General features: G+C 45.5%; 3 protein-coding genes across 14 annotated transcripts; 2 read left to right on the top strand and 1 right to left on the bottom strand.

The window, feature by feature from the left end:
- Positions 1 to 1,963: 1,963 nt before the first annotated feature.
- Positions 1,964 to 12,093, top strand: LOC110495544 (NF-kappa-B inhibitor zeta). Its single transcript, XM_090207665.1, has 12 exons — positions 1,964 to 2,307; positions 3,737 to 3,846; positions 3,967 to 3,991; positions 4,094 to 4,191; positions 5,109 to 5,452; positions 5,976 to 6,081; positions 6,335 to 6,481; positions 8,711 to 8,774; positions 8,965 to 9,137; positions 9,352 to 9,462; positions 9,994 to 10,161; positions 10,738 to 12,093. Exons 1-12 carry the CDS (start codon positions 2,103 to 2,105, stop codon positions 10,789 to 10,791), a joined length of 1,605 nt encoding a protein of 534 aa, XP_090063791.1. The 5' UTR covers positions 1,964 to 2,102; the 3' UTR covers positions 10,792 to 12,093.
- Positions 12,094 to 12,191: 98 nt separating this feature from the next.
- LOC118941030 (uncharacterized) lies at positions 12,192 to 20,374 on the bottom strand. 10 transcript variants are annotated; one of them, XM_090207658.1, is made up of 10 exons: positions 20,253 to 20,374; positions 17,143 to 17,345; positions 16,924 to 17,013; positions 16,663 to 16,740; positions 16,312 to 16,404; positions 16,058 to 16,184; positions 15,383 to 15,863; positions 14,966 to 15,024; positions 13,366 to 14,523; positions 12,192 to 12,815 (listed from the first exon to the last, which is right to left on the bottom strand). In XM_090207658.1, the coding sequence occupies exons 1-10, from the start codon at positions 20,254 to 20,256 to the stop codon at positions 12,622 to 12,624; spliced, it is 2,487 nt and encodes an 828-aa protein (XP_090063784.1). In that variant the 5' UTR covers positions 20,257 to 20,374; the 3' UTR covers positions 12,192 to 12,621. The 10 variants fall into 10 exon arrangements, with proteins under 10 accessions (XP_090063784.1, XP_090063783.1, XP_090063785.1 ...); XM_090207657.1 differs by having other exon boundaries at positions 15,374 to 15,863; positions 16,924 to 17,010; XM_090207659.1 differs by having other exon boundaries at positions 16,924 to 17,010.
- A 1,608-nt stretch (positions 20,375 to 21,982) lies between these two features.
- Positions 21,983 to 26,948, top strand: LOC118941062 (uncharacterized). Of its 3 annotated transcripts, XM_090207664.1 has the most exons (3): positions 21,983 to 25,140; positions 25,761 to 25,930; positions 26,113 to 26,948. In XM_090207664.1, exon 1 carries the CDS (start codon positions 22,007 to 22,009, stop codon positions 24,071 to 24,073), a length of 2,067 nt encoding a protein of 688 aa, XP_090063790.1. In that variant the 5' UTR covers positions 21,983 to 22,006; the 3' UTR covers positions 24,074 to 25,140; positions 25,761 to 25,930; positions 26,113 to 26,948. The 3 variants fall into 3 exon arrangements, with proteins under 3 accessions (XP_090063790.1, XP_090063789.1, XP_090063788.1); XM_090207663.1 differs by having other exon boundaries at positions 21,983 to 25,930; XM_090207662.1 differs by having other exon boundaries at positions 21,983 to 25,930; positions 26,018 to 26,948.
- Positions 26,949 to 26,953: the final 5 nt, after the last annotated feature.

Below are 26,953 nucleotides of genomic sequence, written 5' to 3'. Positions count from 1 at the left end.
CGTAGCCCTGAAATGCTTTGAAAGGCTGGTCATGGCCCATATCAATACCACCATCCAGGAAACCCTGGACTCACTCCAATTCACATACCGCCCCAACAGATCCACAGATAACGCAATCTCTATTGCACTCCACACTGCCCTTTCCCACTTGGACAAAAGGAACACCTACGTGAGAATGCTGTTTATTGACAACAGCTCAGCGTTCAACACCATATTTCCCTCCTAGCTCACCACTAAACTAAGGACCCTGGGACTGAACACCTACCTCTGCAACTGGATGCTGGTCTTCCTGACGGGTCGCCCCTAGGATGTGAGGGTAGGCAACAATACATCCACCACACTGACTCTCAACACGAGGGTCTGGGGTGCGTGCTCAGTCGCCTCCTGTAAATCCCTGTTCATCCATGACTGTGTGGCCGTGCATAACTCCAACACCATCATTAAGATTGCCGACGACGCAACGGTGGTAGGTCTAATCACCGACGACGGTGAGACAGCCTATAGGGAGGTGGTCAGAGACCTGGCAATGTGGGCAAGACAAAGGAGCTTATCGTGGACTACATGAAATTAAGGGCCGAACACGCCCCATTCACATCGACGGGGCTGTAGTGGAGCGGGTCGAGAGCTTCAAGTTCCTCGGTGTCCACATCACTAAGGACCTATCATGGTCCAAACACACCAACACAGTTGTGAAGAGGCCACAACAATGCCTCTTCCCCCTCAGGAGGCCGAAAATATTTGGCATGGGCCCTCAGATCCTTAAAGAGGATCTGAGGGCATCTTGACTGGCTGCATCCCCTCTTGTTATAGCAACTGCTCGGCATCCGACTGCAAGGCACTACAGAGGGAAGTGCATAAGGCCCAGTACCTCACTGGGGCCGAACTCCCTGCCATCCTGGACCTCTATACCAGGCGGTGTCAGAGGAAGGCCCTAGTAATAGTCAAAGACTCCAACCACCTAAGGTATAGACTGTTCTCTCTACTACCACACGGCAAGCGGTAGCGGAGCGCCAAGTCTGACCAAAAGGCTCCTGAACAGCTTCTACCCCCAAGCCATACGACTGCTGAACAGTTAATCAAATGGCTTCCCAGACTATTTACATTGACCCCTTCGTTATTTATTTATTTATCTTAATTGTTTTGCACTGACTCCCTTGCACTGGCTCTACGCACACTCACTATACTCTACCCACATGTTCACATACTAGACTGACACTCCAACTCACTCACACACACACACACACACACACACACACACACACACACACACACACACACACACACACACACACACACATGCATTTTGACGCCACACACACATAGACATAGTGTGTGTGTGTGTGTGTGTGAGTGAGTTGGAGTGTCAGTCTAGTATGTGAACATGTGGGTAGAGTATAGTGAGTGTGCGTAGAGCCAGTGCAAGGGAGTCAGTGCAAAACAATTCACGTTCACACTTCACATATGCTGCTGCTACTGTTTACTGTTTATATATCCCAATTGCCTAGTCACTTTTACCCTTACCCACAGGTACATACTGTATTACCTCATTTCCCTCAACTACCTCGTACCCCGGCACATTGACTCCATACTGGTACTCCTTGTATACAGCCTCAATATTGTTTTACTCTTTCCTTTTTTATTTAGCAAAAATGTGTCTTACTTTTTATCTGCACGGTTGGGAATGGACTCGTAAGTAAGCATTTCACTGTAAAGTCTACACCTGTTGTATTCGGTGCATGTGACCAATACAATTGTATTTAAGTTGAACTGACCATTTTTTCAATGGTTTCTTTGGTCTAGCCTACATGCTTGTGATACACTTGTTGGATACACTGGTGTCAGAGGTGGGATGGTGACTTTGATCCCACTTCTGTGAAAATGGACAATAAAGATTGTTTTCTTTGCTCTGTTCCGGTATAGGCTACTTTTGTAGAACGTCCTCGGGCAGATCTGGAACGCGCCCAATGCGTAATTCAAGTAGGCTGCAAGCGCACTCGCTTTTGTGCGCTTCTGAAGGTACAGTAGTCACATGATCCAAACGGGAACAAACTCCATTAGAACTCTTGATAGTGCATACATAGTGATCTAGCTCTGAGCGCAACATGATCATCGACAGAATTATCGAGAACGGCCTGAATCTTGTGCATCCAGGGACTGTTGTAACGAGCCCCGTGTATTTGGGGTCTTTTTACCAGGATACCTCACCTGCAACGGAGATCAACAACTCTCTCTGTGCGCCAAACGAGTTTGATGGCTGGGGTAAGGTTGGGAGCCCGACTCCGCCAACTGCAGACAGTGCCACGAACGGTAAAATAAAACCCTCACTTTTAGAAATCAATATACATATTTGTAATTGTTGTTATTTTTCCTCTAAGCAGACTATTGTGTTAATAATGATAGGCTGGCTACTTTATATTATCAAAAAATAATTAGTGTAGTTAATGGTTACTTCCTTATTAACCTACTTCTGGAACACCGGAAAGAACATTGCGTTAGTGACACGGAGGATTACTGATCATGGGCAGTGGTGTAAAAATTACCCAATTGTCATACTTGTGTAAAAGTAAAGATACCTTCATAGAAAATTCACTCAAGAAAAGTCAGTCACCCAGTAAAATCCTATTTGAGTAAAAGTTTTAAAGTATATGGTTTTAAATATACTTAAGTTTCAAAAGGAAATGCAATTGCTAAAATATAGTTAAGTATAAATCATTTCAAATTCCTTATATTAAGCAAACCAGATGGCACCACTTTTTTGTTTTTTTAAATGTACGGATAGCCAGGGGCACGCTCCCACATAGACATAATTTAGATCAGAGGCGGTAGGGATGACTAGGGATGTTCTCTTGAGAAGTGTGTGAATTAGACCATTTTCCTGTCCTGCTAAGCATTCCAAATGTAACGAGTACATTTTGTTGTCAGGGAAAATGTATGGAGTAAAAAGTACATCATTTTCTTTAGGAATGTGGTAAAGTAAAAGTTGTCAAAAAATATTAAAAGTACAGATACCCCCAAAAACTACTTAAGTGGTTTTAAGCATTTTTACTTAAGCACTTTACACCACTGATCATGGTTAGACCCAACATCATATTTAGACCTATAATAGCACTGTACAATGGAAGAGCAAGGTAGATACATTGTGCTATTTGAATGGCAGAGGAAAGTGAACAGTTACTGTCATTTGGTGAAGGTTGTAGATAACAGTGTGAATTTGGCATGAGCTCCGCTAGCTGTGGAAATAGGGGAAGTGTGAGGTCGCGTTCCAGGTCGTCTTGCCCATTTTAGAATGTTTATTCATACACTGCAGTATGAAGGTTGTGTTTCTGAGTTGTTTAGAATACCTGAGATTCTGATGTTGATAAAGCCTGACTTCTGAGACAGTTCTCCAGACATAATGAGATTTAATCATCTGTGCAGATCAAGCAACTTCAACAACTATATGGACATGCCTCTTTTTGTAGCTTCCACGCCCCATTGAATAACATTGAGTATTTGAGCTCCTGTGCTTGAACTTGGCCGACAGAGTTCCCAGGAACTGTATTACTGTATCCTACCACTATAGATATATCATACATCAATGGCTTTTTGCAAATGAGCATTTTTATGAATTGCTGAGTGTACCTTTAATTCAACACAACCACTTTTGCCTCAATAGCAAACTGATCAAAATTAGTGTTTATTTCAAACTTGTCTTGGGATCAAAGATTCTCATCGGTCCTATTTATACCTGTTGCAGAGTGTTGCATGAGTGAGGTGCGGTCTTTTGGCCGTTTCCAAGGTGTGCGGGTGAAGAATACAGTGAAAGAACTCATCATGCAGAAGCGCCTTAGCAACCAAAATGTACAGGTAAATTAAATTATGTTATGTTATTGTTTGGCTAGTTTGTGTAAATATTATGTTTAGCTTGCATATATTTAGCTTACATCTGTCCATATTTTCATGATCTCTGTTTTTCTTCATGTCCAGCAACACTCTGAGGGAGAATACACAGGTAATATTAATGTTTTATCAACACACATTATCCAGAAATACTGTAGATACTGTACATTATAACATCATGTGCAAATGGTTTTTTTTGTTCGTTATCGTGTAGAGTTGACCTCCCTTCTTCAAGGGCATAAGAGGACTGCGGACTTCAGCTTGATAACCCATTCACCTGCTAAAAGACTTGCTACTGCAAAGGCAATCCTGGTAATTGTATGCTTTTGGTTATACTGTTATTTTAATTGAGTCTCCTTTAACTTTTCCCACGGTTCTTGGTGTTCAGGCTAGGGTTGGTTTCATAGACCCAGGTTAAATACATCCAGGGATATTCCTCTGGTTTAGCTAATGAAGAACTAGTGAAAACCACAAACTCTCATGCAGGTCACATTTGTTATAGCTACAAACTATATTGTGTGATATGACCGACCACTTCAATAGCCCAATTCCATTTCTCCTTTTCTGTGTAGTCTGATGTCACTTCACTTGCTTAGTTCCCTTCCGGGAAAATCCCAGTGAGACTGAGTTACCGCCTCCACCCTGAGGGCAATTCCAGAACTCAAAATTAGGAATACAGTTTGGCAATGTTATCATGCATATAGATTATTAGGTTTTGCATGTGTGTCTCATATAAACTCTGTTGTTTTGGAGTGGAAGGAACACAACTACAAATATCTTTCTTCCTTATTGTTTACCTTTCATGACAGGAAATGTACTTAAAGCAGCAATCCCAATCATTGGTTGAAACAATAACAAAGCGTTCTCGTTCTAAACCTCTGAGGGATTGGGCTGGAGAAATGTAACCACTCTCAAATGTATAGACTGAGCTATGGATGTAAGGACTGACCATCCATGATATCAAAATGATAGTTTAACCATGCTGTATCACATCCGGACGTAATCGGGAGTCCCATAGGGCTGGGCACAAATGGCCCAGTGTTGTCCGAGTTTGGCCGGTGTAGGCCGTCATTGTAAATAAGAATTTGTTCTTATCTGACTTGCCTAATTAAATATAAAACATTTAAAAAAAATAATCAATGGGTACAAACAGTTCATTTACAAGTCCAAAAGTGGATGTATCATCTGTATTATCCCTTTTTAGTATTTATCATCCACTTCTGTTCCAGAGTCTGAGCCCTCCAGAGGGAAGCACACTGGACATTGACTTCATGGAACTTGGATATGAGTCCATGAAATCAGAGACCTCCCCACAAGAGACCCTCCCTGACTACTTCAGCCACATCGACTATCAGTCCCTCTACCCTCAAACCCACATGCCACAAGCAATGGGAAACTCCTATGTCCCCCAGCCGTTCATAGCCCCGCTAACCCAAAAGGGTGTTTGGCCATTGGCTCAGTTTGCTGAAGGGGAGCCGACGTCCTTCTTTCAATGGCAGATACGACAGGAAGAGGAGAAGTTGGCAGGGCTCACCCCCGAGATGCTCACAAGCCAGGATAATGATGGAGACACGTCAGTTTGTGTAGTATTCATCAACCCCTTGTAAACATTTGCCTTTTGTAGATCTAAGCAACTATGCATACTCGACTCAGTTAATTTTCTAACCCAGTGGCCTCCAACTCTGGTCCTGGGGAGGTACGGGTGTGCAGGGTTTTGTTCCAGCCTAGCACAGTGTTGGAACACAAACCTGCCACACCCTGTAGCTCTCCAGGAACAAGGATGTTAGTGACACTGTTCTAATCCATCATGTGACCTATGCTTGCCAGACATTTATACTCTTAGAAAAAAGCTGCTATCTAGAACCTAAAAGGGTTCTTCGGTTGTCCCAATAGGATAACCCTTTGATGAACCCCTTTTGGTTCCATATAGAACACTTTTGGTTCCAAGTAGAACCATTTGGGGTTCAATGTAGAACCCTTTCCACAGAGGGTTCTATATGGAACCAAAGGGAGTTCTCCTATGGGGAGAGCCGAAGAACCCCTTTGGAACCCTTTTATCTTAGTGTAGATTTTTTTTTTTATCTCTGTGTTGCCAGATTCTTGCACATAGCTGTGGCACAGGGCAGAAGGGCTCTAGCTTATGTGCTGGCCAGCAAGATGGCTACTGTCGGCATGCTGGATATGAAGGAGCACAATGGCCAGGTAAGGATTTACATTCTCACGCCCAATTCTAAATGGACCCTTAGCCCCAGAGACTTCTGCCACACACACACACACCACACACACACACACACACACACACACACACACACACACACACTAGTGCCTAGGAGCTAGTGGCTATGGGTTGATTTGGAATTGGTCACAAGGGCGCAGTTATGATTACAACTGGGATATCATCTGAAAAGGAGGACTTTCAACATTTGATCTTTTTTGTCTTTTGTTTTGTACCCAGAGTGCCCTTCAATTGAGCGTTGCAGCCAATCAACATCTGATAGTGCAGGACCTGTTGGCCCAGGGGGCTCAGATCAACACCACTGACTGCTGGGGCCGCACCCCTCTGCATGTGTGTGCAGAGAAGGGCCACGCTCTCACTCTCCAGGTCTTTGACTTTCCCACTGTGGCACATACTAAGAGTGTGATATGAATAGGGGCTCTGGATTTAATCTGACCACGTCATGTTCTGACCTTATAACTTGTATTTCACAACTTCTGTTTGAGGCATCACTGCAGCCAGTCAACCTTAGCAGTTAGATAACCCAGTGCTCCTCAGTGGCGCAGCGGTCTAAGGCACTGCATCTCAGTGCTAGAGGTGTCACTACAGACCCTGGTTTGATCCCAGGCTGTATCACAACCGGCCGTGATCGGGAGTCCTATAGGGCGGCGCACAATTGGTCCAGCGTCATCCGGGTTAGGGGAGTTTTTTTCCGGGGTAGGCCGTCATTATAAAATAAGAATTTGTTCTTTAACTGACTTTCCTAGTTAAATGAAATAAATACAAATTAAAGATAGTCAGGGAAGTGTCATGCACATAGACCAGTGTAAGCAATACAGTGACTAAGGTCTGGTTTCAGGGATGGACTCTTTTGGTATAGAGGAACTGCCTACGTCACTACTTTATCAGCTTGAATAAAATACTAAATAGTAGCTAGCAATATGGAGATCAGAGGTTATTTTTAATGAGTGCATTTCACAAGTGGCTAGTTTGCATCAACTACCTGAACTAAAACAACTGCAAAGGTTGTGCCTGCAAACTTTGGTTTTTGAATCACGTTGTTCTGGCATGTCTGCCTCTGGATTTGTGTGGCAAAACCCCAGATGTATTTTTCCCTTATCAATGTAGGCAGTGACTTAGTTCCTCTTTGTCAGAAGAGTCCATCATTGAAACCACATCCTACTCACTGTGTTGCCTAGGGTTGGGTTTTCACAACTAAAGTGAACATACCTCATCATACAGAGACTATGGTATGAAAGGTTTGAATAAAGGTCTGAAAACATGATGATTGTTGAACACAATCTCTGTTATTATTATTATTATTATTATTATTATTATTATTATAATACATAAGGTTTGGCAACTTTAATCAACGTCTTGGCACTAGAGGAAGGAAATAGTGGTTGGAAGAGAAGTCAGGGAAAACACTGAGCCGTAGGGATGTGAGTTCTCTCTTTTAATAACACTGGTTGCCAATCACAGCAAACAAAGTTAACGTTTTTACCAGGAGCCTTGTGTTTGTTAATGTATGAATGGAAAAGCTAGGTTTATGATCGCCTGAACAACGATCCTTTTATGTCTTTACCAGATGATTTGAACATAGTCTGATACAGTATGTCATCTGCACTGTGCAAACTTGGTTTTCAGGGTATTTTACCCCTGCTAGTTTCAAGAAGTAAAACCACAGGTTGGTTGTCAATGGTCGATTTGTTCTAGGCTTCCAGTATATGGAAATAAGGCGGGGTGATTTTCCCCCCTGCACGCTCTTGCCCAAATGGAACAAAAAAAGTGTAGAGAACTCTGGTGCTGTATGCACAATCAGAAGAGATCTGTCAGCAACTTGCTGATGCCATTTTGATAAGAATCTATGCAAATTTGGCTCATGACTCAATGAATGGATTTATAGGTTTCACTGAAACGTTGCCATCTTGATTATCTGTGATAAACTGTGCCCTTTTCAGTGATTTTATCTTTCAATTGGAATTTTGTCTCACTGTGTTTGATGTTCCTCCTGACTTGGAATGTTGGAATGTTTTTTTGTCCCATAGCAACAGTTGTTCTGTATCGGGTTAGATCACAGGCAGTGACTTCCTCATCAGCTCATAACATATATAACAGCCAGCCAATCACAGAGCATTTCCTCAAAACAACACTGGGACAAAATCCCCCTTTCTTTGAAAAACTGGTTTAACAACAGATGTGCTTCTGATAAAAGGTCACGGCAAATGCACTCCCAGCCTATCAAACATTAACCGTCAACAGAACATGGCACGCTAAACCTCCCAATCATTAACGCCTATTAATCTGTTACTCAACTGGTCCTGGATGATTCTCACAACAGTTCTTGTTGTCGGATACTATTCATTAAGGAAGAACAGGCGCTGCTGATGAATGGCTGGCATATACTATCTCTTTTAGATCTCTAGAACTAAACATTGACACTGTCGTCGTTAGCGATGACATGTTTTACCATGACTAGCTAATTCCACAGTTGTACCTTAACACAAGTGTGTGTGTGTGTGTTTTAAATTGAAATCAAAAGTTCTTCCTGTTATACCCATCTGCCCTTTATCCCCCTGTTTAACATTTTCCTTCACACTCTCTCTCTTCCCGTAGACCATCCATAGAGCTCTGAAGGGTAAAGGGCAGGAGCTTAGTGTGGAAGAAGTCAACTATGATGGTGAGTCAGAGTTGCTCAGAACTATGACCTGTCAGGATTGCTCATAATCCTCTATACAATAAAACAGGTGAGGCAACCTGTGTCTCAACCCAAGGCTGAGTCGCAAACTACGACAGTCAACATTATTTAACCGTCATAACGGCAAAATAAATACTACCTCCCCAATGCCTCAACCTGCTTTTCTCTCCAGGCCTAACTCCTCTTCAGACAGCGGTCCGGTCTCACAATGCGGTTGTCCAGGAGTTGGGCCGTATGGCGGCGACCCCCCAGTCCCCTGGGGAGGTGGAGTTGATGCAGAGAAGGAAGCTACTGAGGCAGTGTGTCAACACACTGCTCCTCATGGGAGCCTCCTGTGCAACTAAGGTGAGTTTGAGTAGCCTGGCCCCAAATCTGTCTGATGCCTTGTCAACTCCAACCTTGCCAACTCCTACGGTCATTGGAGTTGGCAAGGCATCATAAACAGATCTGAAACCAGGCTAGAGGTTGAGAATCTTTTCATTTATAATTTTTGCGTATCATTCTTTGGCAGCATAGCCATTCCATACAGTCTGACCGTACTTGTGTCTTTTTCCAACAGGATCATAAAAGTGGCCGCACCTCCCTGCACATGGCTTCTCAGGAGGCCAATGTGGAGCTTTTACGCATCTTCCTCGACCAGCCAGACTCTCTGTCTATCGTCAATGTCAAGGTGAGATACTACTACAGTACCTAATGTCAAGGTGAGATACTACTACAGTACCTAATGTCAAGGTGAGATACTACTACAGTACCTAATGTCAAGGTGAGATACTACTACAGTACCTAATGTCAAGGTGAGATACTACTACAGTACCTAATGTCAAGGTGAGATACTGCTACAGTACCCAATGTCAAGGTGAGATACTACTACAGTACCTAATGTCAAGGTGAGATACTGCTACAGTACCTAATGTCAAGGTGAGATACTGCTCCAGTACCAAATGTCAAGGTGAGATACTACTACAGTACCTAATGTCAAGGTGAGATACTACTACAGTACCTAATGTCAAGGTGAGATACTACTACATTACCTAATGTCAAGGTGAGGTCTCGCCTCTCTCTGGAAAACAAACGTACATGATAACAAATCGGCGTTCTGGCTCAAATTCTGAGCTGACAAACAGTGTTCCCATTGTTCATTGTTTTTTGGTCATCAGGAGGTAAGTTAACTAAACCCTCTAACATGAGTTCTGTCTACCAGGCATTCAGTGGAAACACAGCACTGCACTTTGCCAGTTCTGTGCATGGTCGCCTGACTCAGGTAGATGCTGTGAAACTGCTGATGAGGAGAGGGGCTGACCCCAGCTCCAAGAACCTGGAGAATGAGCAGCCTGCCCAGCTGGTGGCTGAAGGGCCCGTCGGAGACCAGGTGAATAATGCCCCAAAATGGTTCTTCGGGTGTCCCCCTTCTGTAGAAATGGCTCTACGCGGAACCCAAAAAGGTTCTACCTGGAACTAAAAAGGTTCAAACATGGAACCAAAAAGGGTTCTTCAAATGGTTTTCGTATGGGGACAGCCGAAGAACCTTTTTTAGGTTCTAGATAGAAAAAAATACTAAGTGTGTAAGCACATCCATAAATCAGGTACAAAAAGTACAGCATGGTTCTACGTTGATGCCATTGCCTGGAAAAATATAAGATACCAGCACACGGTTGAATCCTCCCTCTGTGGGAGCATTTAAGTGTTCTTGTATCTATCTTTCAGGTGAATATTCCCATGTCGTTGTTTTACTATCATGTAATCATTATTTAACCAGGCAAGTCGACTGAGAACCTTTTATCAATTACTATTAAGGTCTGTCTGAGACGCAAACACAGAGACGCAGTAAAAACACAACAGGAAGAACACACAAGTTCACGTGTTAGACTGGCAGACATTCAAAACACACACACTTCAACAAGATGGGACTGTATTGTAATAATGTGCCTCTGGTTGTTTCTCTTAGGTGCGGCGTATCCTGAAGGGGAAAGGCTACCAGGCCCGGTCTGCTGCCCAGTAGGATGCAATCTCCTGTCCAGAAACACTGTCAGTCAGACAGTCCAGTCTACGTAGAAATGATTTGCCATCGTATGTATGGCAGATGTCAGTTGTTTCAATGAAACAGTGAATGTTGTTCGCTACAGTGTAGTGTATTTTGAAGTAACCATGTGATCGTCTACCTTAAAGGGGCAATCTGCAGTTGTTACATCCATTTTTGGACTTGTAAATTATTAATATGTACCCATTGTTTCTTGGCAAATATGACTTATACATTCATCATGAGCTTAGTTCAACTGTCGTACCCCATCAGAACCCAAAATATACAAGCTTGTTTTACTCCAATGTTTATAAACAAAGTACATGGAAACAAACACTATAAACAGTAGCTTCAAAATATGGTTCAAGCTATAATGTTGATATCATGGATGGTTACTCCTTAGCCGTGCCTATGAATTTGAGTGTTAACCTTTCTCTAGCCCCATCCCTCAGCTTTTTACTGAAACGGGCAGAGAATACGCTTTGTTTTTGTTTCAACTGCTGACTGCCGCTTTAAGGAATGACGCCTGAAGGGGTTTTCACCACTAAACCACTTTGGGTTGAGTCACAGGTTGACTCACCTGTAATGCTGGTGTGAAACACCTTGAGCTGGAATGTGCATTGTAGCTAGGGCTTGACCACATAGTAAGAGTGTAATGTAGCTAGGGCTTGACCACATAGTAACAGTGTAATGTAGCTAGGGCTTGACCACATAGTAACAGTGTAATGTAGCTAGGGCTTGACCACATGGTAACAGTGTAATGTAGCTAGGGCTTGACCACATAGTAACAGTAATGTAGCTAGTGCTTGACCACATAGTAACAGTAATGTAGCTAGTGCTTGACCACATAGTGACAGTGTAATGTAGCTAGGGCTTGACCACATAGTAACAGTGTAATGTAGCTAGGGCTTGACCACATACCAGTAACCTGAAGAGACGGGAGCTCAGGATTTTTGAATTTCTTGGAGGTTCTGGTACGGTGGCAGCATGGGGGTCTTGCCTTATTTTATTCATTTTAAATGTGTATTTTCATTTACTTTATAAATAAATGAAAATAAATGAGTTGGCTAGTGTCACAAATAATTAAGCTATATAACGGGTCATTGAGTTTGTGCATATTTTGCTTTAGTACCCATCTCAATTATATACTGTACCATGGAGATGAGATGTTAGTACAATATCTAGACTTGTAATTTGTTTGATCTCTTTTGGAATGTAAATATAGGATATTTTTTATGTATTGTCACCAAATTTGTTAACAATAAATACAATTGATTAACAGTGCATTTGATATTAACTACGCTGCCTGAAACATGACTTTATGGGCATATTATCACCACCAGCAGTAATAGGTAAGGAAGAAGAATGCCAACACACAGGTAGAACTTGGGATAGGTTTTATCAAAGCACAGAAGAAATATTAAACTGAATTACAGACAGGATATAAATTGAAGAGACATTATTCAGGCAACAGTTACCCATCAGTCAACTATTTTATAATGTTTCATCAAACAAATGAGGCCACGACAGACAAATTGCTTTAGGTCTATTTGATAATGACAGACTACAGTTAGACCACACACAAATCATATTCTTGATTAACACAAGATGAATCAGGAAAAGTCACGTGATCTCAGTCAAACTCAACCAGCAGGGAGACATTGCTTACCCCTGCCATCCATAGGCAGAACGTTCTGTTCCTCTAGTCTCGAAGTCATTGGATTCCAATTCAGAATCTTGGTGATGGGAGCCCATTGTTATTTCAAGGACAGAATACTATTGAGATGTCCATCCATGGGCAAATGATGCTGGCTACAATGCTGCTGCTAACAGCTCGGCCGAGTGTTTCTGTAGGTGCCTGTTGAGGTGTGTGCGGCGGGTGTAGCCCTTGTCACAGTGAGGGCAGGGGTACGGACGCACTCCAGAGTGAGTCAACAGGTGCTTCTTCAGATCAAACTTCCTCTTCAGGCTCTTCCCACACTCTGGACAAGAGAACGGCTTCTCACCTGAGGGACGGGACAGTATTAAGGACTGTAAATCAAGATTACAGAGTTACTTCAGATTACACAGAACTACGATTAAATTGTTTGTTTTATTATCATTGATCACAAATGCATAAACGCATTGCATATGTCCTGCATTGCATATGAAAGTACAAACATGTTTAGCATTTCTTGGACAAATGACAACAGTATCATTCATATACACCATATAATTGTTAAATCAACGGCCCCCTTAAAGGGATACTTCGGGATGTTGTCCCTTTATCTACTTCCCCAGAGTCAGATGATATTATGTCTCTGTGTCCAGTATGAAGGAAGTTAGAGGTAGTTCGCGAGCCAATGCTAACTAGCATTAGCGCAATGACTGGAAGTCTATGGGTATTGTTGTGGAAATTCTTACACAGGGATTTAGCAAATGCAATAGCGCTAGTTAGCAACTTCCTCCAAACTTCTCGCAGAGACATAAAAATGGTATCCACAACTTCATTGAACTCTTTGGGCCTCATTGCCAAAATCCGAGCTATCCCTTTAACTACAAGCTCCTGGTTCTGACCTGAGTGTGTCTTCATGTGTTCTGTCAGGTGACAGGATATGGAGAATGTCTTCCCACAGTCAACACAGCTGTAAGGTCTTTCTCCTGTGTGACAGCGCATGTGTTTCTGCAAGTCCCCACCAGAGGGCCACGCCTTTCCGCACACCTCACACACGTACGGCCTCTCGCCCGTGTGCCGCCGCACGTGAACGTTCAACCCGGCGAGCGCCGTGAAGCGTTTCCCACAGTAGGAGCAGTGGAAGGGCTTCTCGCCCGTGTGGATCCGGAGGTGTCCCTCCATGCCGTCTTTGGTCCGGAAGCGCTTGCCGCAGTGGGCACAGAGAAAGGGCTTCTCCTCCGAGTGGGTTCTGAGGTGGGACTGGAGGGACCCCAGAGTAGTGAAGTTCTTCTCACACTGGTCACATTGATGAGGTCTGTCCACAAGATGGCTTCTCTGGTGGATCCTCATGAGGGTCAGGCCTGTAAACGTCTCCTCACAGTAGCGGCACTTGTACCTCTGGCCCTCGCTCCCCTCTGGGACCGGATGGGTCTGCTGGTGTTTGATGAGTTTGGCCTGCGAGGTGAATGTCTCGCCGCAAACAGGACAGACGAGTTTGGGTACGCGGTGCATCTGCCGGTGGGCGTCGCGCTCCTTCGCCGAGCCGAACACACGCTCGCACTGGGTGCAGGCGAAGCCGCCGCCGGAAGAGTGAGTCTGCTTGTGATTCGTCAGGCTAGAGAGGAGGCGGAAGCGTTTGCCACACAGGCAGCACTGGTGCAGTGGCTGGGCCCAGTGGGTCTTGTGGTGTCGGGTCAGTTCCAGCTGGGTCCTAAAGCCCGCCCCACATTGAAAACAGGTGTTGGTCTTGTGGGTGAGGCGGTGGCGGTACTGCTCGCGGAGCGATGCAAACCGCTTCCCGCACTGTGCGCAGTCGAAGGTGGCGTTGACACACACAGAGCGCTTATGGTCGTTCAGGCTCCAGGGCGTTGGGAAGCCAACGCCACACTGGGCGCATTTGTAGCGGCCGCCTCGCGAGTGTGTGGTCAGGTGACGCAGCACCTGGGAACGGTAGATGAAACACTTCCCGCACGTTGGACACTTATGGGCAACACGCCGGGGATTGTGGGATACGCTAGACGGGAGCGTCTCGGAAGACGATGACTCCCCTGTGGGGTTGTCTGTGAGGAAACAGGAAGAGAAGGTGAGAGGTAATTGGTATTTTATTAGGATCCCCATTAGCTGCTGTGAAAGCAGCAGCTACTCTTCCTGGGGTCCAACACATAACATGAAACGAACATTAATAGACAAGAACAGCTCAAGGACAGAACTACGTACATTTTTAAAAAAGGCACACGAGAGGATAACCAGAGAGGATATTGGGAAATGGAGTTTGTAATGGAGGACAAAATAGGAATATCTTATGCGTACACCTGATAGGGAGCTGCAGCACAGGAGGCTGGTGGGGAGGACGGGCTTGTGATAATGGCTGGAGTGGAATGGTATCAAATAAACCACACACAGGTGTTTGATGCCATTCCATTTGCTTTGTTCCAGCCATTATTATGAGCTGTCCCTCCCCTCAGCAGCCTCCTGTGAGCTGCAGGTGGTTAGGACACTCACCTGTGTCATTCTCCACCCTAATACATTCTACAGGCTTATCAGACGACTCTGGGATGATGCTGAGGTGGGAAATAACATGTCATGTTAATCATTCATCATTTACCCAATACTCACACACAGTTCACGTTTCGACACTGTTCAAATAATGTACACTCAAAAACACACAAGATACAATCTGTCCATACTTACTGTCACGCTACTGCATTCCACACACATACACACACTCCCAAACACACGCTGACCACACTTTCCTCCTCAGTGTGGTGTTAGACACACACACACACACTCTGTCCATCATCACACTACCACTCACACACACACTTACCACTCAAAACACCCATTCTGATACAATCTGTCCATACTTACTGTCACGCTACCGCATTCCTAACACACCACACAAATACTGACCACACATACCTCCCCGGTGAGGCCTGGGGCTTTTGGCTGCTCACAGGAACAGTGTTCCTCTCTGGCGAGGGCCTGCTCTGTCCTGAGGGAGAGTTGACTGCAGTCTGCCCCCTGCAGGCCACAGGCAAGGTGAGAGTGGGTGCAGACTGGGAGACGACAGCAAGAGAGTGCTGGCCCGGCTGGGGGATAATCATTATAGATTGGCTCTGAACAATGAAACCCATAATCCCTAGGTTGGACGTTTCCGTTTCCCCTGCCACTCTATTGGCTGATTCCTGGTCTTGACCAATCAGCTCGGCTACTTTCGATTTCTCGTCGTCCTCTCGTTTGATGCAGACCTTCTCCTGTTCTTCTCCTCTCTCTTCATCCATCCTTTCCTCAGGGAAGGGTTCTGACTCCCTGTCAGAGTCGGCAGAGGGACAGTACACCATCAAATTTGGAAGACAAACAGGTAGAGAGCTGAGGAGGTTGGTCTGGGATGGGCTGGAGTCTGCACAAGACAAGCGAGAAGCACAGCTGTAAACAATTCAAATAAAAACATTTGGACTTTTAAAACAACTGAGACTGCAGACTATGACTGGGTTGGTGATTTCTGCTGGGTTGGTGATTTCTGCAGGGTTGGTGATTTCTGCAGGGTTGGTGATTTCTGCAGGGTTGGTGATTTCTGCAGGGTTGGTGACGTACCTCTATTTATCAGGTGTTCCCGGCAGCACGTTTGGCTCTGCAGCACAGACCTCAGCCTGTCACTGTGGGGGATAGACTGCAGACATTCATCCACACCACCGGGGACAGAGTCAAGCCAGGAAGCAGCCTGGGGAACACAGGGGGGAGATGTGTGCAGGTCAAAGTGTGGTTGGTAAATGTGGTCAATATGTAGCTTGTGTAGTCTCTTAGTAGTGAAGTTGATGGTTGACATGCGGTTGCCGGTCACTGTGTACCTGTTTAAAGTCTGGTACTGGCAGCAGCTCCTCCAGTCTGGAGAGGAACACACACACCAGAGACTCCAGCTCTGCATTAAAGTATTGACCAAACTGAGAGAGATAGTAGCGAGAGAAAGAGAGATATATAGTACAGAGAGAGAGATAGCAGAGAGAAAGAGATAGCAGAGAAAGAGAGATATAGTACAGAGAGAGATAGCAGAGAGAGAGAGACAGTAGAGAGAGATAGTACAGAGAGAGAGATAGTAGAGAGAGAGAGAGAACAATTCTTCACTGAACTCAGAGTTTAGTACAGTGCTGTCACTTGCTCTGCTGCATGTTACTCAAGTGAAGAATGATTCATTTTCTTACAGTCCATTGATCTCCTGGACTCCTCTGGGTGTACGCCATGAGCCTGGCTTTGGCATCCTCAAAGGCCTTGTCACTGGACTGTAAAAACAACAGACACATACCTTAGTGTGTGTCAGGGCCAAACGCCTCCCTCTCAGCACTCAGAAAAGGTGTGTCCCCATTCTGGCACTCGGTTCCCTCCCTTTACTCCACCCTATCACTCTATAGGTTCAGTAAAAGGCAGGCTGTAAAAATCCAGTTCCCATGAGCCCTCTCTCTCACCTTTGTCAGACAGATGGACTGGATCCTGTCCAGGTGAGTCTGGATGAGTTCTGGGGCGACATCCTCAACTATCCCCTCCTGGGACATCTGCTAGATGGACCGATCAGGAGGTCCGTTTAAAATTACAACACTGTGCAACACTTTACAACAGAGGTGAACTTCTGATTTGCAGCACATGGAAAATACTGTGTAGGTTACTGCTGGAAGAAACACACACACCTTTGCTCTGAGGCCTAGTAGCAGTAATGCTCTCTGCCTGTCAGTCAGTAGTTCTGGAACTGTCTCTGTGGCCAAACACACAAAGTCCTCCAGCTTCCCATAATGCTCCAAACGCCGCCGCCCCACCACCTGCCACATGACCGCAGACATCAGACGCAGCGGTGGCACCAGGAGTCTCAGAGAAGAGAGAGGGAGGGGGCCATCTGTGGGAAAGGAGGGGGAGGTAAGTATAGACAGGCAGGCTACACAAAGCACACATTTGCCCTGTTTGAATACTTCTGGAGTGTCCACCCTGAGATGGAATGTTAGGCGTTTGATCCCCAACCAAGTCACACCAAAGACTGTAAAAATGGGACCAGATGCATCTCTGCTTGGCACTCAGCAATGGATTGGGGGTAAAGACCTGCGATAGATTAATGTCCTGTCCAAAGGGAGTACACATCAAGCTGCCTCACGCATCAGAAAACAGGAAATAGACTCATGCAAGGCTACTTACTTACTTACTTACTTAATAGTACAGCAGTGCTTACTTTAAAGAAGGATGGACGTTAGGTGAGATGCAAGTGTTCAAACAGTACACATTTCACCATATCCAGGAATCACACCACTGGTCATCACTGTGAATAGCTCTGGTCCAGGGCATTAGAGGGATGTGCTAACGCTCTGGACCAGAGCTACACTGTGAGCTGTGCTGGCCAACACAGGAGGTTGGTGGCCCCTTAATTGAGGAGAACGGACTTGTGGTAATGGCATGTGTTTCATGCCATTCCATTTCCTCCGTTCCAGCCATTATTATGAGCCGTCCTCCCCTCAGCAGCCTCCACTGCTGGCATTGATTGTCTGAAAGTGGGCATTGCGAAATAAGTGCGAGGGTCAACAAAAGTGGGTATATGGAAATATAACAGCTAATTGGGCAGTTGCCACTCAATGTCATTTGCGTGACTGCTAACTGCTTCCTTTTCGCTAAACTGGTTAGGATAATTACCGTGGCAGGTTAGGATAAATACCGTGGCAGGTTAGGATAATTACCGTGGCAGGTTAGGATAATTACCGTGGCAGGTTAGGATAAATACCGTGGCAGGTTAGGATAATTACCGTGGCAGGTTAGGATAATTACCGTGGCAGGTTAGGATAATTACCGTGGCAGGTTAGGATAAATACCGTGGCAGGTTAGGATAATTACCGTGGCAGGTTAGGATAATTACCGTGGCAGGTTAGGATAATTACCGTGGCAGGTTAGGATAAATACCGTGGCAGGTTAGGATAATTACCGTGGCAGGTTAGGATAATTACAGTGGCAGGTTAGGATAAATACCGTGGCAGGTTAGGATAATTAAGGTGGCAGGTTAGGATAATTAAGGTGGCAGAAAAGATGGCAGATGTGGATGCTGAGTTCGAATCAAGCAGCACGTCGAGCAAAACTGGTGAAGACAAATGTTCTGAATGGAGAAAATAAAAAAAAGTGTCGGTCCTGTTGTTTTTTTATAAAGTGCAAATACGTCCGCATGTGAAGCTTGGTTATGTAAGATACTCTGTCAGAGCTTTCCTCCCCAAACCACGGCTGTGTAAGAATTGTAAATTATTTGGCCATGTTTCAAGTGTGTGCTGGGAAGAATTGCGAGGGGTACTGGTCCCGGAAGACCCGCCCTCCCAGGTTCCCCTTAAACCTGTGTAGGGATCAGATCTGTTTTATTTTTTAGCAGGGGGATCAGATCTGTTTGGACGGGGGTCCTGTTTACATCCCGCACAGTAGGTGGCGGGATGCACATTCAATTGTGCGATCGCCAAAATACCGTAGAAGAAGACTTCCTTTACAACAGCTTTGCGCTATTCCGCGAAGCGCAAGAAATATGAACACAGAACAATTAGAGATATTTCACCGGATGTATAAATGTGAAGCATTCGCTTGGTGTTTCCACTCACTACCAAATATGGAAGTGCGAGATGACGTAACGAGATGGATTTTGGCCGACATAATGCTAATTTTCTCAATTTATGAAACATTTGATTGCAATACGTTTTTCTGTTCCCAAAACTAAAATGTGTTATGAACAGAGTGGACTAAATTTTGTAAACTTTACACTTTGCTAAAGTTGAAAAAAAAACACGTTATTTAGGAGCGCAAAGGCGAATGAAGTTATTGCACACGCGCATTTCAAAGTAGGCGTTCCCTAACGGAAATATGCAGATGTTGGCTAGAACGCGCCAATAGGATCTCGCTAGCTCGGGCTTGGCTCTGCCCACTATGACTAATTTGTTGCCATTAGAAACGACAGACTATGGTCTTGGTTATAAATACACATATATATATATATATATATTTGTCCACCTTTAATTAACTAGGCAAGTCAGTTATGAACAAATTCTTATTTACATTGACAGCCTACCCCGGCCAAACCCGGACGATGCTGGGCCAATTGTACGCCGCCCTATGGGACTCCCAATCACAGCCGATGTGATACAGCCTGGATTCGAACCAGGGCCTGTGGTGACGCCTCTAACACTGAGATGCAGTGCCTTAGACCGCTGCGCCACTCAGGACTCCAGGTATGAATGCAATGACTTCTGCCGAGGACATATCGCTGTAAATGCTGCATGGCCAATGCAGACATCGGATTGACCATGCAGAGTTTGGCTCAAACGCTACAAGGAAGCAGCCACGCAAAACGGTCTTGAGTGGCAACAAATCTGCCCAATTAGCTGTTAGATTTACGCTTTTGTTGATCCTCCCGCTTATTTCGCAACGCCCACTTTCAGACACGCTCAATGTATGCAGTTACCCATGACTCCTAGCAGGCAAACTTGGTGCATAGGCCACAGCACCACCCGAGTGATACTGCCAAGCAAGTACGTATGACTATATTTTACAGTTAATCCCACATTTCGCAGGAGATGCACTGAAATTGAGTGTGCAATTTTAGCTAGCCTAAAATATTTGATAACAAGACTAGAGAAAATAACTCATGTCGGCGGAAGCGAACTTTAGCTAGATAACTAACGTTAGCTAGCTACGTTAAACTACACCCACAACGGCCTGCTTCCACCGACAGCTTGATTAGAAAGAGTAAGCTATATAGCTACCTAGCCACAATCTTTACATTAATGCATACCCATGTTGCTTCCCCGTGGAAATCTTATATGCCGTCTTTTAGTCGTATCTTACAAATGTTGATTGAAGAGGCAAGGCTAGCTGCTCGTTTCCTCGTAAACTTTTGATGAACCGGAAGTTGATAGAGCAGATTGCCAGCGTGCGTTCTGCGACTCACAACAACAACACAGCTGATGGATTTTGATAATCAACCAAATTAGGCACGTAACTGGCTAAACATTTGCCTACTTTTGTCTTTTGTCAAACTACGAACTAGCTAACCATGTTTTTCTTATTTTCTTTTTTTACATCAAGACTGTGACTACATGGTATTTGGTGAGACGATCCTATCAGATATTGTCCACCACACCACCAGCGGGAGAGCCTTACCTGGGACAACACATCAGAATCCTAGAATCTCCCCCTTCACTTTGGGCCAAAAGTGGTCCTCCTTTTGACCGAATCATCAAAACATTCCTTTCAAGTGCTACAGGAGGATACTCCAGAGACAATGGCTGATATTGAGAGGGACAATCAACACACAGATATACTGCAGGTGCAAATAAAACAGGAGGACGGAGAAGAGCCTCACGATACAGAGGACCGTCTCAAGAGTTCTAATACCGGAGAACAGAAGCCTTGTCACATCTGCCCTGATTGTGGTAAAAGTTATACCCGTTCGGATAATCTTAAAACACACCAGAAAATTCATATGACAGAGAGGCCGTACCTCTGCTCTGAGTGTGGTAAAGGTTTTACCCGCACAGATCATCTGAAATCACACCTGAAAACACATGAAAGAAAGAAGAAGAAACTTAAACACCCCTGTACTGATTGTGTGAAAGGCTTTGTCCATTTGGAGCAGCTTGAAAAACATCTGGAAAAAAATCACCTTACACACAAGGAAAAGAAACCTCACGGCTGTCCAAGGTGTGATGAGAGCTTTTCTGACCTGGAAGAACTAACAACACACTTGCCAGTACATACTGAAGAGCTGGCCCTCTACTGCTCTGACTGCGGTAAGCGGTTCTTACACAAAGGAAAATTTGAAAGACACCAGAGAGTACACAGTGGACAAATGCCATACATATGCACCCACTGTGGGGAGGGTTTTACACAGGCACATAGTTTGAAACATCACCAGCGAATACACACTGGAGAGAAACCCTACCTCTGCAACGAGTGTGGGGAGAGTTTCAGACACGATGCAACGTACAGGAGACACAAGCGCAAACACGAGCTACCACTCTCTGAAAAGAAAGCCTATCCTTGCTCAGTATGTGGGAAGACTTTTACCCGCTCCGATGGAGTGATGAGGCATTTGAGGAGGTTCCATTACGGAGAGCGAGCTCTCCAGTGCTCCTGCTGCGACAAACGTTTCTTTCAACAGGACACACTAACCACACACATGAGAATTCACACTGGAGAGAAACCGTACAGTTGCTCTGACTGTGGGAGAAGTTTCTCACAAGATGGCGACCGAAAGAAACACCAGAAGAGGCACCACACTGGAGAGGGCACTTCACCTCTGACCCTCCATGTGGACGGCACAGGGACGCGCACACACACACTATAACAGAGACATACACACTAACAGACAGTAACAGGCAGACTCAAGACACAAAAACAGGCCAGTGGGTAAACCAGGTTGCAATGAAGTTATTCTGACAGCTTTGGCTTTATTTTTTGTGTTTGTGTGTGATAACATGTATTTCTCTCTCTCGTTTAAGTTCATTGGCAAGGCTAATTTTAGCCCAACTTCTCACTGTTTGTAAGATGCTTACTGCTCATTGCAGCTACTTAAGTGATCATCACCCACTCCATTACTCTATTACCCCTCTATTCATCCCCCCACTCCATTACTGTTACCCCTCTATTCATCCCCCCACTCCGTTACTCTGTTACCCCTCTATTCATCCCCACTCCATTACTGTTACCCCTCTATTCATCCCCCCACTCCATTACTCTGTTACCCCATTCACCCCCCCACTCCGTTACTGTTACCCCTCTATTCATCCCCCCACTCCGTTACTGTTACCCCTCTATTCATCCCCCCACTCCATTACTCTGTTACCCCTATTCACCCCCCCCCCCACTCCGTTACTGTTACCCCTCTATTCATCCCCCCACTCCGTTACTCTGTTACCCCTATTCACCCCCCCCACTCCGTTACTGTTACCCCTCTATTCATCCCCCCACTCCGTTACTGTTACCCCTCTATTCATCCCCCCACTCCGTTACTCTGTTACCCCTATTCATCCCCCCACTCCGTTACTGTTACCCCTCTATTCATCCCCCCACTCCGTTACTCTGTTACCCCTATTCATCCCCCCACTCCGTTACTCTGTTACCCCTATTCATCCCCCCACTCCGTTACTCTGTTACCCCTCTAATCATCCCCCATTCCGTTACTCTGTTACCCCTATTCATCCCCCCACTCCGTTACTCGGTTATCTCTATATTCATCCCCCCACTCCATTACTCCTCTATTCATCCCCCCACTCCGTTACTCCTCTATTCATCCCCCCACTCTGTTACGGTTACTCCTCTATTCATCCCCCCACTCCGTTACTCCTCTATTCATCCCCCCACTCCGTTACTCCTCTATTCATCCCCCCACTCCATTACTCCTCTATTCATCCCCCCACTCCATTACTCCTCTATTCATCCCCCCACTCCATTACTCCTCTATTCATCCCCCCACTCCTTTACTCCTCTATTCATCCCCCCACTCCGTTACTCCTCTATTCATCCCCCCACTCCGTTACTCCTCTATTCATCTCCCTACTCGGTTACTCCTCTATTTATCCCCCCACTCCGTTACTCGGTTACTCCTCTATTCATCCCCCCACTCCGTTACTCCTCTATTTATCCCCCTACTCCGTTACTCCTCTATTCATCCCCCCACTCCGTTACTCCTCTATTTATCCCCCCACTCCGTTACTCGGTTACTCCTCTATTCATCCCCCCACTCCATTACTCCTCTATTCATCCCCCCACTCCATTACTCCTCTATTCATCCCCCTACTCCGTTACTCCTCTATTCATCCCCCCACTCCGTTACTCCTCTATTCATCCCCCCACTCCGTTACTCCTCTATTCATCCCCCTACTCGGTTACTCCTCTATTTATCCCCCCACTCCGTTACTCGGTTACTCCTCTATTCATCCCCCCACTCCGTTACTCCTCTATTTATCCCCCCACTCCGTTACTCCTCTATTCATCCCCCTACTCGGTTACTCCTCTATTTATCCCCCCACTCCGTTACTCCGTTACTCCTCTATTCATCCCCCTACTCCGTTACCCTTCTTTGTCCACCTCTCTGCCACCTTTCTATTCACCCTTTCTTCATTGGTCTCCCCATTCTCCTTCTCTCTACCCAAATTAATCCACAAAAACATATTGTTTTTGTCGATTCAATTCTATATCCCAGCCCTCTGTACCAATCCAGCCCTCTGTCCCAATCCAGCCCTCTGTCCCAGCCCTCTGTCCCAATCCAGCCCTCTGTCCCAGCCCTGCCTCAACCCAGTCCTCTGTCCCAGCCCTCTGTCCCAGCCCTGCCCCAAACCAGCCCTCTGTCCCAGCCCTGCCTCAACCCAGCTGTGCCTCAACCTAGCCCTCTGTCCCAGCCCTCTGTCCCAGCCCTGCCTCAATCTAGCCCTCTGTCCCAGCCCTGCCTCAACCCAGCCCTGCCCCAACCCAGCCCATAGTCCCAGCCCTGCCTCAACCAAGCCGTGCCTCAACCCAGCCCTCTGTCCCAGCCCCGCCACAACCCAGCCCTCTGTCCCAGCACTGCCTCAATACAACCCTCTGACCCAGCCCTGCCTCAACACAACCCTCTGACCCAGCCCTGCCTCAACACAACCCTCTGACCCAGCCCTGCCTCAACACAACCCTCTGACCCAGCCTCTATTCTACTTCAGCCCTCCTCCAGTACTCCCTGGATCCTGAGTGAGCCTCCACTCCCCCCTTCCCCTCATGGCAGGTATCATGGACCCTGAGGATACAATTGTAACAGAACCCAAGGATGAGGATATCTAACCTGAGGATAGAATCGGAACAGAACTGGAGGATAGAATTCTAATGGAACCTGAGGATAGAATCGGAACAGAACTGGAGGATAGAATTCTAATGGAACCTGAGGATAGAATCGGAACAGAACTGGAGGATAGAATTCTAATGGAACCTGAGGATAGAATCGGAACAGCACTGGAGGATAGAATTCTAATGGAACCTGAGGATAGAATCGGAACAGAACTGGAGGATAGAATTCTAATGGAACCTGAGGATAGAATCGGAACAGAACTGGAGGATAGAATTCTAATGGAACCTGAGGATAGAATCGGAACAGAACTGGAGGATAGAATTCTAATGGAACCTGAGGATAGAATCGGAACAGAACTGGAGGATAGAATTCTAATGGAACCTGAGGATAGAATCGGAACAGCACTGGAGGATAGAATTCTAATGGAACCTGAGGATAGAATCGGAACAGAACTGGAGGATAGAATTCTAATGGAACCTGAGGATAGAATCGGAACAGAACTGGAGGATAGAATTCTAATGGAACCTGAGGATAGAATCGGAACAGAACTGGAGGATAGAATTCTAATGGAACCTGAGGATAGAATCGGAACAGAACTGGAGGATAGTGTTAATTTATCCAGAAGGTTCTGATGCTGAGGAGCCAGATGGGATTCTCTTTGAGCCAGAGGAGCAACAAGAGGGAGATGAGGATGATGAGGAGGATAACATCTTTGCCACATGGATGGGCCGCTACAAGAAAGCAGCAGAACAGGAGGACAAGGATAAAGAGGTGGAGAAAAGAGGCAGTGATAGAGGAGAGGAAGAACAGCTTCGAACGACAAGCTCCACCACGAGCAGACCGGCGGCAATCACTACCCTGTCCAGTGAGTCTGTGTACATGTGAGGTGCTGTTGTAGAGGAATCTGCTTTGTCTTTGGGAGTTGTATACACAGACCAGTAGGAGTGAGTTTTGAGGGGGAGGGTCAGAGCTAGGACTGCTGGGTTTGACCGCTGACACTCAAGATAAGTCAGTCACTCCGCCAGGCTCCCCTACCACACACCAACCCACCACAGGGATCTTTAGCTCCTAGCCTGAACCCCAAAGTACAGGTAGATAGCTGTTTCTTCTTTCTCACGCTCAGTGTTATAGGAATTTCCAGGAGAACAAACAGGAGAGCAGTCGTAGGGTAAAGTCAATCAAAAATCTTTCCGGTTTATTACAAGTTGCAACAGGGAGACACCACCTAGCACAGAAGCAGAGGAAATGTCTAACTGGCCTCTTGGAGACAGACCCTTTTATATCCCTATCAGACAGCAACGCATTCTGGAAACAGCAGCTAGACATTTGATGGAAGTCAAGACAAAAAGGCAGTGACTGTCAGCCAGAGAAATAAAAGTTGTTACATTGCTTTATTGTGCCTTAGCTACAGCCAGGGGACAGGGACTAATGGGATTATAATAGGCAGGAGCATACGTCATTTACATACGCCACGTCCCCCGCCAGGCCAAACTCGCTGCAATGCATCTCATCCATGAATGATCCTGGCTGCCCGATACCAGCCAATACTGAGCGACGATCCTCCATGATTCCATCTGCCATTCCAGATTAAAATGCAAACGCGGTTCCGCAGGCGGAACGTCATGTCTCCGGTACGCTGGCGGTGTGATGGTCAGGTGGGGGTCTTTCTGAGAACACTACTTTAGTCTCATTCTGTTCAATTAACACTTTGTTAAAAGTAAATCTGTGTGTTTGTGTTGCAGAGCGACGCTGATTGTGTGGGTCTCATCTGCCATGATGACCTGCACAGAGGAGGGAGTGTTTCTCTCTCACACACTCTTTCTCTCTCTCTCTGAAGTGTATATAGGAGTGGCTGTGGGGGAAGCAGGTGTGTTGTGTGCAGGTGGTGCTCTTGCCAGAACCACTCTACTGGAGCTCCACTTTGGTTAAAGTACCCTGAGAACCACGTAGAACAGCCTAGAACTGGACAGAACCACTTAGAACTGGACCCAACCTCTCACAACTGCATATAGTTGGAAAGAACTGCCTAGACAGAACTACACCTACCTGGAAGAACTACCCAGAACTGACGAGAACCGGTGAAGAACTGCAGAAAAACACTCAGAACTGCCTAGTGTTGTAATGAACCTTGCAGAACTGCCTAGTGTTGTAATGAACCTTGCAGAACTGCCTAGTGTTGTAATGAACCTTGCAGAACTGCCTAGTGTTGTAATGAACCTTGCAGAACTGCCTAGCGTTGTAATGAACCTTGCAGAACTGCTTAGATACCAACATCACTTATTTTTATTTGACCTTTATTTAACTAGGCAAGTCCGTTGAGAACAAATTCTTATTTTCAATGACGGCCTAGGAACAGTGGCCTAGGAACACTAACTGCCTGTTCTGAATCTAGAGTGCTGTGCTGAGAGAGAGACCTCTGTATTCCCCCAAATCCCAATAATCCAGTATCTTTTAATATTGTTTGTGTGATAGTGTATGAGTGAAATGTATGGATGTTTTTCCAAAGGTTTTACTTATAAGAATCGATTCAACATGTTTATTTCAAGATGTTGTTTGTTTAGTCAAATAAGGGCATTTACATTTTTACATTGTATCCCATCTACGTCTTTGTTTTCCTCTAGTCATCCCCTAGTCATTGAATAAAACACTTGGTTGTTCTAATTGTAAAATGTATACTA

Source organism: Oncorhynchus mykiss, chromosome 18 (genome assembly GCF_057628025.1).
Source record: "Oncorhynchus mykiss isolate SJ-2025 chromosome 18, ASM5762802v1, whole genome shotgun sequence".
Classification (NCBI taxonomy): domain Eukaryota; kingdom Metazoa; phylum Chordata; class Actinopteri; order Salmoniformes; family Salmonidae; genus Oncorhynchus; species Oncorhynchus mykiss.
This window is presented reverse-complemented; position numbering and strand designations above follow the sequence as displayed.